This window comes from Caenorhabditis elegans, chromosome II (assembly GCF_000002985.6).
Source record: "Caenorhabditis elegans chromosome II".
Taxonomy (NCBI): Eukaryota; Metazoa; Nematoda; class Chromadorea; order Rhabditida; family Rhabditidae; genus Caenorhabditis; species Caenorhabditis elegans.
The window spans coordinates 14,675,776-14,694,191 of record NC_003280.10 but is presented as its reverse complement, the minus strand read 5'-3'; the positions used below and the strand labels follow the sequence as shown (position 1 = coordinate 14,694,191).

The 18,416-nt window shown below is 38.2% G+C and overlaps 2 protein-coding genes across 3 annotated transcripts in view; one reads left to right on the top strand and one right to left on the bottom strand.

The window, feature by feature from the left end:
* Positions 1-9,735: 9,735 nt before the first annotated feature.
* unc-52 overlaps positions 9,736-18,416 on the top strand; it is a gene marked incomplete at both ends in the record, with an annotated part of 37,136 nt that continues 28,455 nt past the window's right edge. Inside the window, 10 exons of one of the 2 annotated variants that reach the window (NM_001377905.2) lie at positions 9,736-10,098; positions 10,647-10,801; positions 10,888-11,126; positions 11,303-11,485; positions 11,851-12,001; positions 12,390-12,499; positions 12,869-13,049; positions 16,405-16,533; positions 17,220-17,666; positions 17,775-18,276. In NM_001377905.2, coding sequence (NP_001364664.1) covers positions 9,896-10,098; positions 10,647-10,801; positions 10,888-11,126; positions 11,303-11,485; positions 11,851-12,001; positions 12,390-12,499; positions 12,869-13,049; positions 16,405-16,533; positions 17,220-17,666; positions 17,775-18,276 — 2,300 coding nt within the window. The remainder of the gene's footprint in view (positions 10,099-10,646; positions 10,802-10,887; positions 11,127-11,302; positions 11,486-11,850; positions 12,002-12,389; positions 12,500-12,868; positions 13,050-16,404; positions 16,534-17,219; positions 17,667-17,774; positions 18,277-18,416) is intronic. The other variant, NM_001350388.3, reaches the window with a different exon arrangement.
* On the bottom strand, positions 13,044-15,735 carry hhat-1 (Protein-cysteine N-palmitoyltransferase HHAT). Its single transcript, NM_001027318.6, has 8 exons — positions 15,533-15,735; positions 15,092-15,182; positions 14,781-15,016; positions 14,393-14,674; positions 14,008-14,305; positions 13,800-13,958; positions 13,260-13,507; positions 13,044-13,217 (listed from the first exon to the last, which is right to left on the bottom strand). The coding sequence occupies exons 1-8, from the start codon at positions 15,667-15,669 to the stop codon at positions 13,109-13,111; spliced, it is 1,560 nt and encodes a 519-aa protein (NP_001022489.1). The 5' UTR covers positions 15,670-15,735; the 3' UTR covers positions 13,044-13,108.

Here is an 18,416-nt window from a genome sequence, read left to right as displayed (position 1 = left end):
ATATTTCAAATATGAACTGTGACAACTCCACAGAACCAAGTTGCATAATGAGATTTCTTTTAAAAAAGTTTGCACGGTTTTATTTTAAAGTTTTGAACATCCATAAAATATTGGTGAAAATTCAAGAGGCCTCGTTGTTAAATTTGGTTTGTGCGTCTACCAAGGGAAGTATTTCAACTTAATACAGGGCTTCTGACTGAAACTTATGGCATTTGAAAAAAGCCTTCTGGCTAGGCCTTCTACAAATAATTTAGCGACAGAGGAGCACTTTGGAAAACAGTCGCTCTGAAAATGTTTCAGTGCATTTTTTCACAATTTTCTAGACCCGTAAAGGCTCCAACTGTGAAATTTTCAGATTTTTGATAATTTTTAGGATGTTCAGAAATGGACATTCGGAATTTTTCTTGGAATTTTTTAAAATTTTTTTTTCGTAAGTTCTAATAGTAAAAGTTGAAAATTGGACATGTCCTTGCTCGAATTTTCGAATCATTCTTCAACAAAACACTTCAAAAATTGTTTATCCCTGTCTCAAATCAGTTGCAAAAGTGAGTTTAAATTTTCTAAACTTTCAAGCGTATATAAAAAATTTCAGTTCCTCCCCGATACACCACCAATAAAACTGGAAAGATTAAATGGAAGGCGACCGATACGGATCAATAAAGCAACTAGGTAGGTATGTAGATTATAAGTTTTCCAGACATACTAAACTGAAGAAAAAACAAATTTTTCGCTTACAATACATCTCAGATAGACTGGAGTCACGGCAGAGCGATAGAAAATCACTGCTAATTAGCATTTATGTCACGGCTTAGTCAACCGCAGTAATTGTGCTTTTCCGCTGATTAGCGGTGATGTTTTGCTACGTAGTTATGCTTTCTTGCTAGCTAGTTTTGCTTTCATATTGGATTAAACTTTTATAAAACCATAAAAAATAACACGATTTATTATGAAAATGAAACAAAATGAAAAAACAACAGAAAAAAAACATTTAACGAAAAATGGAAAAAAAAACAAAAAACAAGTTTCGAAAGTATCAGAAAACAGGAGAACTAGTGAATTTATGGGGAGTCTGGGATATTTTCCCTTCCAGCAGATTTCGAAGTTGATAGAGAGTTCGAAGATGATTGAAAGTTCGAAGTTGATGGAACTTGCTCCTCATCGATATCCTCGCTGCTCTTGTAGAATTGTGTGCAATCGATGATGGGACGCTTTGGCAGCACAATTTTTGGTGGATTCTGGCCGTCGTGTTTTGTTCGATACAAACCACGGGCATGATCGCTGCAAAAAGACATTTGTGAAAACATAGTTTTTCAAGTTAAAGAAAAATTCTATTCGCTGGCTTTTTAAAGTAAATAACAAGAAACCTACAATCTGACTTTGATATGATGCTTGAACAGCATATTGACCACACTTGGAAGGCGAGTAACGTCCACCTGGTCGTTGTCCAACTTGATTGCCGCAGCGAGAAGAGCTGAAAACGATTTTTATGTGGCTCGCCCATGTAAATCATAAACTAACCGGCTGGCCAATTTGTCAAGTCTCCTGGGAAGAAAGTAAGAGGCTCCGTCTTTTTGCTTGTCGTGAAGGATCCTTGTTGCTCTCTCGGAATCAGCTGAAATGTTAAATAGTCAAAAATAGAACGTAATATTTGATCGCTCACGTAGTCAATCCAGTGATTTGACATAGCATTGACAATTGATCTAACCGAGCCATGTTGAATGCTCAGCGCCGAAAACACGAGATTGACGTTGATAAACACTGAAATAGAATGTTCTTGGGGGCGGTTTTTATTTATGTTCTTGGTATACCAGTTTGATCCAAACTCGAAACTTCCAGCAGTTTGTGGTTCAGAAAATCGTTAGGGTTCAATTTTGCCATTTCTTCACCCTGTAAATAACATTTTCAAATGCTCAAAATCGTTCCATTCTTATAAACATACAAGTAAACGATTCTTCTCCATTGGTTTACTTTTCGGGTGCATTGATCGCTCAGTAACCAGTTCCTGCTGAAATTTTCTCCAATATTAATTGCAAATTCAAGATAGTAACTAAAACTGACCATGAGCATAACACCTCGAATTGCACCCATTGAAGCTTTAGACCAAGCATCCGGAGCAGTGCGGATCAACTCGTCAATCGATTCATAACTATAGTCAATTGATCCTCCAACGTTCTCTCCGAGTCTTTTCTAAAAGTCAACAATTTTGATCATGCCAGATTTTTGGAAAAAAAAACTTACCAAGAATCCTGGAGTTTGTTCGGTGGGGAGTGTGTGAGATGTAAGTCCTAGATCTACAATACAGATTTTTCCGCCTTTCTGAAATTAATTTATTTCCGAGCAACTCGAAATTAGCAGAAGTAAACACCTTCGCAATTGGATGCATATCCGGTTTGAACGATTTTCTAGGCAACGATGGACTTGATTGCATTGGCTCATGATTTGGTTGCTCCGGAAGAGCAATTTCCAGATGAGATTCTTCTTGTTGCTCCTCTTCAATCTCAATCGGCTCCTGTACAGGTTGCTCCATAAACTCTTCGTCATCTACGATCGTGATTTGAGCTTTTTGATGTCCAATCTCCTCTTCTTTTACAGGTGCCTGAAAATGACAGAAATATTAAAACTCATAGGAATAGGTTAGCTTTGGGTTCACATTTAATGTTATGTGGCTCCTTCCACTAACCTTAGCATTTCGGCGAGTAATACGGCGAGTCTTCACAACGATTTCCGTAGTTTCCGGTTGCCGTTTTCTTGTCGGCTTTGGAACTAATTTTGGTTTTTCTTCTTTAATGGGCTCGTATTTTGCCACTAGTTTCTCGAGGAATGACATGACTTTTTCTGAAATTGATTTTTAGATCTGTTAATAAAATAAGATTAAATAAGCAGGGTTGAACAGAACAGATTATCACATCAAATAAACACAAATTAATTGAAAGCGGATAAGCATTCATGAAAATATTAAAACAAACAACTTTTAAAAATCTGAAAGAATTCCTCAAGAACATAATGAGAACATTTTTCGAGCAAGGGGTAGAGACAAACATTTGTCAAAGAAGGAGGAGGTGCAGACATTTTTTCGAGCGGGGGGGGGGGGGGACAGACAAAAGACAAACAAATTCAAAGCTATATGTGGTTATCAAAGTCAAGATAGACTGATACGGCGAGAAAATGGAAGAGCCACACAGTTGTTATTTCGCTTCACAACCACTGCATGTCCAACAATGGAATCGGCGGAAACCACGACAACTGTGTTTGTTAACGTGACACGACCTCCGAAACTCGATTTTGAAACTGAATCAACCCAGTTTTGAATATGCATTTGCGGTACATCCTCTTCATATAACTTGTTCGATATGTCAATCAAATGATCATTTGTGTTGCAGTATTTCTTCAAAATAAAACGAAGATCAGTGTTGTTTTCCTTCAACAGCATCCCAATAATCTTTGCAAATCGTACGCGAGCATATTCGATAAACGTAACATTTGAGTCATCTGTCTTTTTGTTGCAATAATTCGAATATCTGATGCCGTCGTGGTATACAACATTAAGGAAAACATCCCCGGTCTCGCAAAACTGTTGGTACTGCGGAGGGGTCGGAACAACCGATATTCGTTTGAGTCGCCTTAATAATCCAAGTTCATAGCACATTTTCAAGTTCGCTTCTGTTCGAAACTGGTGATTTGTGTGTAGACGGAATGCAGCTTCGGTTTTGATCTCTTGAAGAGCCGACATTCTGTAAAAACATTCTTGCTCCCTATTGTGCTCTAATTTTCTCACTTTCTCATGATGCTCATGCCCAGTCCATTGTAAATTTCCGGAACTAAAGTTCTTTGAATAGTGTGATAGAAGTACTCGAACCATTGAGTTGACAATGGAAATAAGCTACCGTACAGCTCAGTCATTCTTGCAAGGTGGTACAACACTTGCTGCAAAATAGTAATGGGTGTTAGTTGACGACAATTTCCATACATGTACTTTGATCCCATTCAACATTTCCGGTGCTCGTTTCACAATTAAAACTTCGATGGATTTGCTGATTTGTTCAATCTGTAAAGAATGGTCTACTTTTTTCAAGCAAAAACAATAAAAACTAACTTTCAAATGAAGAGTCTCGTCAGTGATTGATTGGGGTTCTATGCAAAGACGATAAAGTCCATGAATGCTGAGAATGATAGCCGATGATACACCTCCAAGTTCACCGGAAAATGCAGCTGCTACAACTATCGACTCGAAAATCTAAATGTGTGTTCACTTTGCAGAAATTAGCTGAACGAATCTTTTTACCAGTGCTTTCTCAGAACCAGTACACTGTGAAGCTTTGCCGGACAACGAACGAAATCGAGATGGAAGCGAAGGTGTTGATGAAAAATCCACCGATTTTGACGGGAACAAATTCCATTTCCCTTTGGAGAATAATGCTGAAAAATGAACACGTTTCGGGAGCATTCGGGCATTACTAGTGACCTGTATTGATATTGCTTAAAATTCCTTCTTCAAAACAATGAAACAAGTCAACCGGGCATAGATGCATATACAAAACATGCTTGTGGAAATGAGAATGCTGGTTTCTTTGACGAAGGCCATCGTTCATAGTCGAAGGGCACGATCCGGTGAGATTTTCGCGTACTATAAAGAGGTGATTATTTTTTTAATAATAGTTTTCATGATGCTTACGTGTTGTATACTCATCATTGATTTTGCACTCAGTTTCCTGGTTTAAGCAAAAGTTGCAAGAACCTGATGATCGGAGTCCACACTGATTGTATACGATTCGTCGTGCCTGAAACCAAACACTTGTTTTCAAAATTCTGAATTTTCATCTCACTGGATCGTCATGATTGGCACACGTGAGATCCGCTTTCCAGGCCACTCCCTCTGAGAAGAAGACATGTTCGTCCATTTGGAGCAGAATCCATTGTGTAAGTCTATCATGAATTTTCGTTGTCGGATTTTTGAACCCGATGAATAACGCTGCTAAAATGAGGGCCTGGGGAGAAGCTCGATGAACGTCTTCGAGATCCAAATTGAGTAAACTATATGGCCAAATGTTCTGACTGAAAACCAATTAAAATTTTTAGAGCCATCAAACTAAGATACTTACTTTCCATTTTTATGTACTTTGATTCCGTCGAAGCTACTCTCGAAGTGCATCCACATTTCATTATCTGCCATTTCGCTGAGTAGCTTTTTTTTAAAGATACCCTTATTTATTGGACTGGAGCTATTATATCCTTCCAAAATAGTTGTTTTAGTCTTCATCATGATATTCGCAAAACTATTCAATATAACTTCGAGCCATTTCTTGAGATCTCCGAAAATTAGTTGGCATTTCTCTTGCATATCTTCACATTTGCATCTGTAATGATATATTTCAGAAATTTAGTTTTATAATAAACCTACAGTTCGATATTCTGCGCACATAAATTACATACTTCTACAAGTGTTAGATGAGAGTCATTCAGTAGCAATTTTCTGAGAATGCTATCTTGTGAAACATTGTGAAAATGTAGATATCTCAAAATGGCTGCTTTCGAGTTGGTAGTAGTGATGAGGAAAAAAGTTGTTCTCAGATTTTGATCGCTCAGAGAACGACACAGTTGACTTCGCTCGTCGCATAGAGAAGAATCGCGTTGAGTGTCCAAATAAAATGACTCATCGGTTTCAGCTTCTTGATCGATCTCGTAATTTCCCACTTCATCGACCGGATAACGAATTTCCCCGTCTTCATCAATGAATCCTGTTGTTTCTTCGTCTTCGAGTTCATCTTCTACACCATCTTCCTTTTGTCGTTCTTCATCTGCAGTTGTTTCCGTCTCGAAGTTATCGGCCTGGGTGCTTGAATTTGATGGACCATTGCTTCCCGGCTGGTGAGAACCATGATTATTGTCCGTCGGGTCTGAAAGTAGTTATTTAGTCCCAATAAAATCATTAAAAAAATTTACCTAGAGCAACTATTGTCACGCTTTGAATCAGAAGACTCCGGGGTGCTGAATTCAAAATTCTTCGAACTGTTGTTCTTGGATTTCTGGCCATAATCCTCCGTTTCTAGCCGGGAATGATACAAATCTTTGAAAAACACACTGGAATTAACAATTAACACATATTGATAACATATCACACAAAAAATACAATAAAAAAGGTCAAAAAAATGAAATATGTGAAATACGACGAAGAAAAAACAAAATAAAATCAATAATCAATGTTCTGCTAGTTAGCAGTGGGTTTCTGCTAATTAGCAGTGCTTTTTAGCTAATTAGCAATGACCTGCTAATTAGCAGTGGTTCTCTGCTGATAAACTATGGCTTTACTAGCTTTTGCTGATTAGAAGTGATTTTCTGTCGCTCTGCCGTGACTCCAGTTTATCTGAGATACTGAACTCGCTTTCTAAAATCTCAATGGGATCAGATCCACGAGTTTTGCTACCTCCGTTTTGCCTGAATTTTGACTGGAATAGAGAATTTGGAGATTGCAATGTAAAGACAGGCTATAGAAAAAAGTTGATACTAGAAGCCAGGCAGGCTTTTTTGTACCTACACGGAGGCACCAGTATTCGTTTAGAGGACCGAATATAGGTAACTGTAAAAAAAGCAATGGTCTTTTTCTAATTTTTTAAGGATTTTAATTTTGCAAAAAAAAAGACCGAATCACATGATTTATTAATCATTGTTAAATTCTTTGCAAATAAATTACGTATTTTTGGAAATTTTTGAATATTGCCACAGAAAGGAGAAAAGATTCCAGAACTACGCCACTCTTTTGCAAAGGATGTCATAAATAATAAAGCTTTCTAATTTTTTTTGTTGCAAAATTGAAAACAAATTACAAAGAGCCCTTTAGTTTTTTAAACATTCATATTCGGTACATGGATATTGTTTTCTATCACAAAAAATTTCCAAGCTCAACTCCACAGAGGAAAAACTTCACTCACTAACTTAAGTGATCTCGCCTCCAATTCCATTATCCCATTGAATTAATTCACCGCAAACAACAATGTGCACATCCACTCATCCCGTCTGACACATATCAGTCATTCATTAGAGCCCCCTCTCACACCTCGTCTCGCCGAAATTGAAATGTTACAATCCACGGAAACTTTGAATGCCTAACCACATTATCCTCTGAATATTTCACTTTTCAATGCGTGCGAACCAAAATGCGAATATCTATACTTTTTGAACTTTTATTTATTATCTTTTTTTGTTGCGATCCAATCAACGCGGCGCCAGTCTCGCTATCAAGTCTATGGACACTTGGTAAGCAAACTTTTTGTTTTGAGAACTTTTGCACCTAGGGAAACTTTTTTTTCAAAAATTGAAAAGAGGGGATACAACTGTCCTTTTTTATTTGCACAGTCCGTCTTTTTTCCGCTAAAAGTGCTTATTATCTGTCCACTTTTTTGGAGGAAGAATTGAGGGGATTTTTGATGACGACGAAATTGTTTGTGTAGAAATGAGGGAAAAAGGTTGGCAAAAATCATGTAAAACTGAAAGATTGCTGAAAGTGTAGTCAGTAATACAATAAGGCAAACATATTCTGACAGTTTTGCACCTTAATTTGCGATTTCGTGGGTTATTGTACCTTAAAATTGTCGACAAATTCGGCAAATTGCTGGTTTGCCGATTTGCCAGCAATTTTCATTTTGGAAAACTTGCCGATTTGCCATTTGCCGGAGTGTTTAGAGAGATTTTTTATAAGACGGAACAACTTAAAACTGCCTTTTTGGAAATTTGTTTTCGTTTTCTTTAGATATTTACATAAATAGAATTTACTGAATTTCGAGACAAAATGTGCAAAGCCAAAATTTGCCGAAAATTTTATTTTTCAAAAAATTCACTTTTTTTTCGTTTTCCTGAACTTTGCCGATTTGCGGGGAACTTTAATTTTCGGCAATTTTCCGTTTCGCCGTTTTCCGAGAAAAAAAATTATTTGCGGCCCACCCCTGGTGTGTAATGTATGCATGCGACAATTTCCTAACGCGCTAACAATTGCCTTTACATTAGTTTACAACTCTTCCCGGTTATAGATCTCATTCATCCTGTTGCGTTTGTTGGGTGGCCCCCTCCTCATTGGGATATGTTTGCCTGCTTTTTTAGTTTAAGTGTGTCTGTATTTTTTTCAAAATGCTTTGTGTTATGGTTTTGTTTGGGCTTAAAAACTTTTTTTTTCGAAAATTGCTAAATTATTTTTGCCATTTTTAAAAAAATTTTATTCACTTTCATATATTTACTCACTGTACTCAAAAAATCATATTTTTTCTCTTGAAAATTTTGTGTTTGTTCCAATTGTTTTTTCCTCTAATTAACTCCCAATTTTTTTCACCAGCTTTCCCCAAAAGATTTGCACTTTTAGATGCAAGAAGTATAGGGATAGTGCGAAAATCAGCAAACAATTCTCCCAGCTCTCCACCAATTTTCCACTCTTTTTCCTCGCCGCTTTTCACCTTTTAACCTACTACCCCCATTCCAAGCAGCTACCGTTCCTCCCTTAAATCGGCTTGAAGACTGTCCAATTGTTGTGTCAATATTTGTGGGGGTACTTTTATATAATCGGAAGGTTTCGACAGTTTTCGCCACCTTCTTTGGTGAGGTGGCGATATCAGTGATTATAAAAGGTATGGGAAAATGAAATATATATAGTCAAAGCTATAACCTCTGGGAGATGATTCTTCCTCTATTTATAAACACTTGAGGATGTGAAAATCGGACGGAAAAGACGAGCCACCAATATGAGGTTTGATGATCGGGGAACTCTCGTCGAGTGATGAGATGACGACGACCTGTGTATGTCGGAAAAGATTTGGGGATATTTTGTTTGGACAGGATATATGATGGTTTGGGCGGGTATTGCAACAAAAACTCTTTTTGCCAAATGAAATCAAAAGTGCACGCGGGCCGGAGCAACTTGAAAAAGGCGAAGCTTTGTACATGGTTTTCACCGCCTTCCTAGAAAAATCCTAGAATTCAGAAATTTGCAATATAGAGTTGTTTTGAATTGAAATTCATGAATTGATCACGAAGTGGCTAGGTTTATTGTATGTACAAAAGTCTTTCGATAAGACTATGGTAGCACACTCAAATGCACTTGACGTGAAACGCCAGGTACTGTGGATTCACTCTGTATCAAGAGAGTGGCCGACAAATTTTATTTTTGGCAGTTGCCAAAATTGAAAATTTTAGGAAAATTGTGGTTTTGCAACTATGTATTCATGCAACATCAACATATTTTATATGTTCTGTTGAATTTTTGTACTTTTCTGGAAATTATGTAGTTTTACATAAAATGAGGACTGCTAGATTTGAAGCTTAAACACACTGGAATTGCTTTAGAAAGTATACATGAGAACTGTATGATTTGGTTACTGTCAGCTAATGGCCAGAAACGCATTAGAATTGGAAATATTTTCTCAAACACCAATGCTACCAAATTTTCTAGCTCTTTTCAAACTTGCACCCCCAATAGCGGCAACCGCGTCTAATATAATAACAATAAGCAAGAAACATGCGAATCTATATTATATATTATGAGACGGTTATATACCATGATACTCCGTCCAACGTGGTGCATGACAAGCTATTCAAGTATGTGAGTGTGTGAGTGAGTGTGAGTGTGTGTGATGTGTTTATGCTAGTTGCGAGACGCGCAGGCGCAACAAGAGAGGCGGCTCTAAAATGCAAATATTTACCTGAGTCAGGAAAGAAATTCAGTTAGAGAAGAAGGAGGGTGGAAGCTTCTCCTAAAAAAGTGGGCGGGGCCTAAGAAGTTGCAACTGTGCCGCTGTGCCTCGCCGCCGCCGACGGTCAGCGCGCGCCTCTGTCTAGCAACCTTCTATCTCCTTACTTTCTTTTTTTAAAACTGACCTACTGCTCATTTATACCCCCCGTCAACTAGTTAGGGGGGATGGCGTTTTCGCTGTTCTCCGTCGTTTCACTGACGGTCATCTACCGGTTGACCATCAACTTTCCCGAACTACCGTACACTCAGGAGTTGAAGAACGTTGAGAGCGATGAGTTCGTGAGCACATCTAGAGATATAGCTCATTCTATTCAAGAGTTGGTCAAGGATCTAGAAGGAAGGCATACAGCTAAGGTTGCCGATTATAAGTGAGTTTTGAGTGAAAAAGGTTATCGACAATTTTGGGCGTTTTTCACTTTTCAAGAAATTCTAAAATTGCTCCCCTAATTTCCACATATTTACTTTTTTGCGGAATCTTAAAATTACAAAATGTCCATCAGTCCGTAATCCAAACCCGTAACTGTTGCCCGTGGGCCATAACCCAGAGTCCGTAATCCGCAAGTTCGGAGACCCGGGTTCCAAAATTGGGAGTCCGGAGTGCAGAGCCCGGAGTCCATCGTCCGGAGAACGGAACCCGAAGCCCGAGGTCCGAAGTCCGAGGTCCGGAGTCCGCGGTCATTCAAAATTCAACAATACTAATTTAGAAGGCATACTTCTGCAGCTTAATTTTAAAAAGTATATATTAAAGTTTTCAAATAATTCTTCCAAATTCCAATGTCATGTTTTCTGATAATTCTTAACAAAAAAAAAACGGTCGCTTCCTCCCACGAGAGAAAGTCAACAATAGAGTATTTTGTGTAAATACATGCGTATGTATGTACATGTGTGTGTACCTATATGTTGTTGTAACTTCCAGATATCACAAAATCATTGGATCTCTTGTCTACGTGGATTTGTACGCTGAAAAAGAGTCACCACTGGTGTCTGATGTGTTGTTGTCCGCGATAAAGTCTGGAAAAATTGGGAACCTTACGGTTTCCGATGAGGGTTTTGAGCTTCATGTTGTAAGAGGTGTGTTGTTGTGTGTTGTTGTGTGTTGTTTTATATGTTAAAATTATTCAGTCGCCTGAAAAATCTTACTTTACCAAAAATTGCAGACTCGTCAATAGCCTGCGCCACCACAGAATTCACATGCCTTGACAAGTCATGCATCCCGGCGGATCAACGTTGTGATGGAAGACGCAACTGTCCAGATGGATCAGATGAGCACAAGGAGCATGGAAAATGCAAGCAGCATCAACCAATCATCCATCAAACTGAGAAAGTTGTCTTCGCTCAGAAACATGGATCCATCCATCTCTCGGCTTCAATTGATAGTTCGGTAGAGGATAATAAGGTTCGTATACACTTTATTTGATTATAAAAAAGTGTCTACATGATTGGAGGCTATGCTTAATTTTCTAATTCCAAGCTATGTTGATAATTAAAAAAAAAGTTTCTTAATTGACTTTTGAATTGAGGTAATGCTCCGAAAAATCTTTTAATATTGTGTAAAACTATTGATTATTCCAGATTGCTTGGTCCAAAGACAGCGTTCTTCTTGGAGTTGGCTCGATGACCTTGGCAGAAGACGGGCGTGTGACGGTTTACAAAAAAGGAGACAAACATCATCTTCATATCATCAACGCCACCGACGCAGATGATGGAACTTATAAAATGATTGTGCAAGGAATAAATGTGGAGGCTGATTTTGAGGTAAGCGTTGGAAAGTGATTCAGGAAATTTGAGAAAAATATTAAGAAAGGGGTTTCCATATATGCTATCATTGATGGTTTGAAACTTCCTTTAAAATTTTAAATTTCCAAAAATATTGGCAAAACTGTAACTGAGAGGTTCAACGACTATTATATTTGCACATGAATTTTTTGGTCCATTTTTTAAAAAATTTTTCTTCTCCGATTTGCATATTTTGATACATTGTGTTTCAACTTAAAGGACTTCAAACAAGTGAAAATATGTTTGAAAATTTCTAAAATCAAAATTTTTCATTATTCCGAAACCGATCAGAACCAATTTCCATTTACAGTATTTTTAGCTATTCATAAAATGTTCAATTTCAGGTCCGCATCACCTCCGACCGTGTCGCCACCGAATCCGACGAATGCCCAAGCGGGGAGCGTGCCTGTAAATCTGGACATTGCCTTCCAGTCGCCCAATTCTGTGATCGCCGAGTTCAATGCCCAGATGGTGATGACGAGGAACATTGCTCTGGTAGGGGGCCTCTTAGTCATAAAATACATTGAACATTTCGTTATAATAGGTGCTAGATACTACCTCGCTCCTTAGAATGTAATAATTGATGTTTTTCATTGTGAGAAAAATACTAGTACCAAAAAATGGAAGATAGATCAATGACTCATTTCCAATAATTTTTAGTTGAAAAGCAGCCAGTAGACCCGGTTATTCCAACAAGGTGAGAGGGGACGAAAAGAGCACACACACACATGTGTGTGTGTGTGCTCGGAGAAACAATAGTTAAACATTTGACCAGCACACTTGTTTTGTTTTTCGCACACTTGTAGGAGAAAATGCTCAAGGAAAAATTGAAAAATTGTGCTCCGTGCTTGAGAAAATCTTTCGTCGACTTGACTTATTACAGAAGTGCAATGCAAATCGAATGAGTTCCGATGCGAGTCCACAAATGTTTGTGTGCCAACTGTCGTCGTCTGTGACGGATGGAAAGATTGCCATGATGGTTCTGATGAAAAGGTAAGGGGTTGGGGAATTTTAAATTCAACAAAGTTGTACTGTGAAACTACAGTAGGGAAATCGTAGGGATACATTGGACCCACAAAAAGACCGCATTTTTGCAATACAGTAGTATTCCAGAGCCTGTATGGATACTCTATAAGATATTACTGTAGATGCACTAAATAATTCAGGAATGGGCGGCAATTGCTGTTCGGCAAATCTGGCAAATCGGCAAATTGCCGGATTGCCGATTTGCCAGAAAAATCGTTTGCCGCACACTCCTGATAAAAGGTGCCTTTATTGCATTTTTTTAGACAATTGGGATTACTCCAGGAGTTTTCAAAGGCAATCTTTAATTTCAAGTTCCTTTAAATTTCAATTTTCCAGAAATGCTCCCATCCACGCAAGACCTACAAACCTCATCATGTCCACCACGTAAAGGTCAACGCAGTTTGCCAAGATGGCTCGGAGCCCGAGTTCAGTCTTCACGGCTCGAGTTATTGCTGGTCCAACAAGGTGTGCCCAGCCATGACCGAATGTGTGGCTGGACTGTGTTGCTCCATTTCTAGTTAGTTTATTCTTTATTTACAAATATATTGAACCAGAATTTATTTGGCAAATCAAATATTAATTACTCTTCTCCTTTTTGCTCTTTTCCAGGCTCTTAAGCCTATCAACTTCCATAGCGGTATTTGCATGGAACCATCCCAAGCTGATAATTAATAAGAATGGCCACCTGAAATTCATTTTAGTATTCATTAAACTAATGGTTTCTCACCTAAACGTAATAGTCTCTTCTATCAAAAATCTTTGCACAAATGCCGCTCCAACATCTGAACCTCCAAGGAAGTAAAAGTTGGAGTACAGGCCGATGGCAAATGGCAGAATGTGGCACCACGCCAAGATTCTACGGAACGCCACGTCAGATAGATTAGCCTCCCGCCACTTTCGAACACTTTCAATTGTGTAGATCGCCTTGGATCCCATCTCGATGAACAAGGCCAAGATGTTCAATCCTATCCAGACCTAGAAAAGATGGAATAGAGTTGTGATAATTACTCGCGTAATTAGATGGATAGATCTTGACATTTTCAAGTGATCTTGATCTAAATATAACGCTCTAATTAGTTTACGTCTATGGAATATTTACTGGAGGTGTCAGAAAGTATTCTAGTTTATCTCATGAATATTACTTTCAATGCAACAAAAAACTAAAGACCTGCCTACTTCTTGCCTACGTGTCTGACTAGCTCAATTTACCTCAATTTCGGTGTCACACCATCGTTCTGCTTCTTAAGAAAATTTAACTTTAACTCACAATGTTGTGATGATAGAATCCGTGCCAAAGAAGCACAAAACCGTACGAGATAAAAACTCCGAAAATTTTTCGTGGCAACGAAAATGTTGGAGCACAGATCGGGATGAAAATGTAGGTCTTGAAAAATTGATAAAGACCGCGGTCAAACTCTCTCCACACCTAAAATATTTGAATCCGTTAAAAGCTTCGATCTCCGAATTTTGCTCACCTTTGAGTACAAAGTTACCCGAATCAAACAAATCGGGCCCGGAAGTGGATCCATATTATCAAGCTTGGCAAAAAGTGTTGGAAGCCCAAAAATGACTGCGTACTTCAAATGGAAAAATATGCCCATCGCCATGCCAAGAGCCACAAATTGATCTTTCGGCAGAGAGTAGAGATATGGAGCGTTTTTTAAAATGGCTTCATGGTAGAGGAAATGGAGAGAGGCCTCCATCAGCCACCACCAGAACGCAATTCGGACTCCCGACCAGGCACAATCTAGCCAGTTTCGTTGGCGGGTTTTTCTGGAAGAAGTAAGAATGAATAGAAATTTTGGGAAAAAAATTTTGGGTGAAAAAAGGTTTGGGAAAATTTTTCTAAAAGCCAATTACCTTTCCCTTAACTGACGTTCAAAATCCGGATACAACACGATCAACGAAAAAAGATATGGTTGATAAAAAGCGAAAAACATCATTCTCAAATATCTCTTTAAAATTGTATCATCCTCCTTTCTTGACTCGCCCTTCAAGTGCTCCAGGCAATATGAGATGTAGTGAATCATGGAGTAGGATAGGAATGTGAAAATGAGAAAAGGATCGTCCGATAGAGAATTTGTCTCATGCATTGACACGTAGAGCACTGGAAGTGCACTTAGCCATACTGCCCAGGTTTTTCTGAAATTTCGTTTTGTGCCCAAAATATTTTAAATTCAATAGTTTTTTTTAATTTCAAAAAACCTATGCATGCTTTCAAAAATGTTGGGCTAAACCTGAACCTCACTTTGCATACATAGCTGTTAAGAAAACAACTGTCCCTTGAGCCATCGACACGGCCACCAAGAAGGGCGTAAAGTTGTATGCAACAGCTGCAATCGAGCATAATGTGTAGATTGGGATGAATGCAGATTCTGGGAGAATCGCGGATCCAATGTTGAAAACTAAGAAATGACCAAAAAATACTGGGAGATAGGAGAGTGCGAACGGTGACCAACGGGACCATTCCCAGTTTGAGACGTCCTGAAAATTTTATTTTTGAGGCTATTGTACATAGGTCTTGAAAAATATTTTTAAATACCATTTTTGTAAATTTACCTTCATCAAGGGTCCCGTCAAATTTCCAATTATTGGAGGTGAACTCCAAATTCCATAGTCTCCAATGCTCCATTCAAACTGCTGACTTGCTCTGAAAAATTAAAAATTATTATTTTAAAAATTAATCAACTTTTGTAGTTTTCGAAATCCAGGAAACTGACTTCAAAGTAACTTTGTGAAATTTAATGAACATTTGTTAAGGTTTTTTGGATTTTACAGAAACATCTTGGAAGGTTTTTGTTTTTTGTTTCTGGAAAACAATCTACATTTTTGAAGAAGTGCAAGCGAGGCACTAAACAATTTTTATTTCACAAAAAAACCAAATGTCTCAAACGATGAATGCTGATTATTTAAAAACTTTTAAAATAAGCCGAACTTGAATGTTTCATATAAAAACTGATTTTTTAAACATTTTCATACATTACGACATTAAAAACTAACCTATAAACTCCATACCAGGCATAAGCCATAGTGCATACAGTAACCGCAAAGCATATCGGAACTTCTTTAAGCGGTGGATACTCAAAAAGGGTTTGTTTCTGACGTGGCGGAGGGACTTCTGGATGGGAAGGTGTCATCGACCGATAGAAGCTTCGTCCTTGTCGTGTATAGTTCTATCTTCCCGTCGACTGTCGGGAGGCATTGCCTACCGTGGGGAAAGTAGGGCGTCGGACATGAATTGCGCCAACGGTCTGCGTCTCATCGTGTTCCATGCACTATCTCTCACTCAATTCAATTCTATTCGAGGGAGAAAGAGAGATCCTATGCTAATCCATGGACAGAAGGGATAAAAGGAGAACGGATATACGTAAAGGGGAAAACTTGTTGCAAAAAGTTTTCCCAGTGTTTGAACTGTAATTGAGATTTCAAATTGTATTAGGAGACAAGAGGAACTAGTACGGCATTGCCTATTTGCCTGCCTACAAGCGTTAGGACCAAAAAAAAAATGCAATTTTGGAAATAACCAAAACAGGTTTTTTTTTTGAATTTGGATTAAAAAACAAAAGAAAAAATTAAGCTAGTGGAAAAAAGACCAGTCTGCTGCATAAATCAACTTTAAAAAAATTTCCACCTGGAATAGTTTAGGGAAAAGTTTAGGGCCCTTCTTTATGAAAAATTGCCAAAACTTGTAATTGAAAATTTTAAAAAATCTTAACATTTTTGAAATAATTAAAATGATTATGAGCATTAAAAGGGAGCTTAATGAGCCAATGTTCAATTTTGAGATCGTAATGATAAACAAATGGTATAAAAATTTTCCGCAACATATAATTAAACATATAATTAACATAGAAACTTTTATGTAATTCCAGAAACTCGAAAACGTCAAAGCGAATGTTTGGAGGGACAGTTCAAGTGTGGAACTGGTCAGTGCATTGAAGAAAGTCTGAAATGCAACCGGAAGTACGATTGTGCTGATGGATCCGATGAGATCACTTGCGGTACGTCTTCGTAGTCTGATCATTGGGAAAAGGAAATTTGAGGTGGAGAAAGTTTGGGAAGAATTTAATGGATATGACAAAAGAAAAAGGAAATCGGATAAAGTACTTGATCTTTTGTGATTCATAAATTACCCATTTGTTCTTAAGGCTACCTCGTAAAATTCTTGAACATTTAGTTCCAGAAAAAAAGTGAAAAATATTTCAAATTTAAAGTTCGGAAAACGGAAGTCTTATTCTAAACGCTGAAATAACACGAAAATTGCAAAAATATTTTTAATATCCCATTTTCTGAAGCTTGAATGTTTTTCTTGTGAAAAAAATGATTTTACAAAAAATGCAGAGGCTTAAGTTTTTTAAACAACTAAAATCAATTCTTTTTTCGGTCTTAAAAAGAAACTGGAAAATTTATGAAAAAAAATTGAAATTAAATTTTATAGTTCAAAATTTGAAGTTTGCCAGGAAGGTTTCAAAATAAAATCTACAGTAGTTGAAAATTTTATGAACGTACATACTTTTCTAACAAATCTCGCACACTTTCAAGGCGACAGCTGGCTGAAATTGAAATTGAAATTTTCTGCCAATTATTTTGAACAAATTGTAAATATGAAGTTTCCCGCCAAGATCTGTCGATGGGATGTTGACGGAACCAAAATATGGTGTTTTTCAAAAAAAGTTTTTTTTTGCAGAATACTACCTTGCTGTCCAAAAATACCATGTCGAACAACAAAGACAAGAAACTCAACAGTCTTCCGCTGCTGCTCCAACTCGCGCATCAGCTGCTCCAGCTGCTCCAGCTTCCATGGAACATCAATCCGACAATCTAGTGTGCAACGATCAGGAGTTCAGGTGTCCATATCTCGCCGAGACCCGTTGCTTCCACTATGATAGACTTTGTGATGGAACCGATGACTGTGGAGATGGATCCGATGAGACCAACTGCGACTCCAATGAGGCCGATCAACCAGCTGCTCCAATTCCACCGCCAGTGCCAGCTCCTGACTCGGTGGAAGAGGATGTGTCGAGATGTTCGAGTGTTCAGTTTGAGTGTAAGAGAGATGGAAAGTGCATTGATAAGGCTTTGGAGTGTAATCATAAATATGACTGTGAAGATGGATCAGATGAGACTGAATGTGGTGAGTTGATTTTTACAAGCTGGAAGCAATAAGTGGGATAAGTCTTTAACAAACCAGGGCTGTGGGACGACAGTTTTCATTTGAAACAAAATTTAAACTATTGTTCAGAGTACTTCAAAGCAGCTATGGCTAGAAGAGGCGAATCTACTTCAACCTCCACCACTACTACAGAGCAACAACATCAACGGCAACATCATCAGGCGCAGCAAGCCCAACAACATCAGCAACAACAAGAACGTCAGCAACAAGAGCGTCAGCAACACGAGCGTCAGCAACAAGAGCGTCAACAGCAAGACCGCCAGCAACAAGCTCAACAACATCACCAAGCCCAGCAGCATCATTCTCAGCAACATCCAGCTCAACCAGCTCAACCTTCGCAAGATCATCACGAGGAACATCGTAGACGTCTCGAGGAGCATCGCCGCCGAGAAGAAGAACACCATCGTCGGCAAGAGGAGGAGTCGCGTGCCAGAGCTCTTCAGCAATCACTGCTACATGCTAGCCAGGTTGAGAGCACCGAAGTGACATTCCAAGATGAGTATGATGGAGATAGTGGAGTTGGGTGCTTGGAGCACGAGTTCCAGTGTGCTATTGGAGAGTGTATTGATAAGTTGGTTTTTTGTTAAATTTTTTCAATTAAAATTGAGAAACTTAAATGTCTTTACTACTTTGTTTTTTTGTGAGCTGCAAACGCGCTCTTAGGCTTATAGGGTTAGGCTAGGCTTAGGCTTGGCTTAGATTTAATGTTAA

Bases quoted from the DNA above. Each gene is read 5' to 3' on its own strand.
- hhat-1 (NM_001027318.6), bottom strand. From the start codon at position 15,669: ATGACACCTTCCCATCCAGAAGTCCCTCCGCCACGTCAGAAACAAACC. The intron at 14,675-14,780 runs GTGAGGTTCAGG...ACGAAATTTCAG, and splicing joins TTAACAGCTATGTATGCAAA to AAAAACCTGGGCAGTATGGC. The intron at 13,218-13,259 runs GTGAGAAACCAT...AATGAATTTCAG, and splicing joins GAAGAGACTATTACGTTTAG to GTGGCCATTCTTATTAATTA.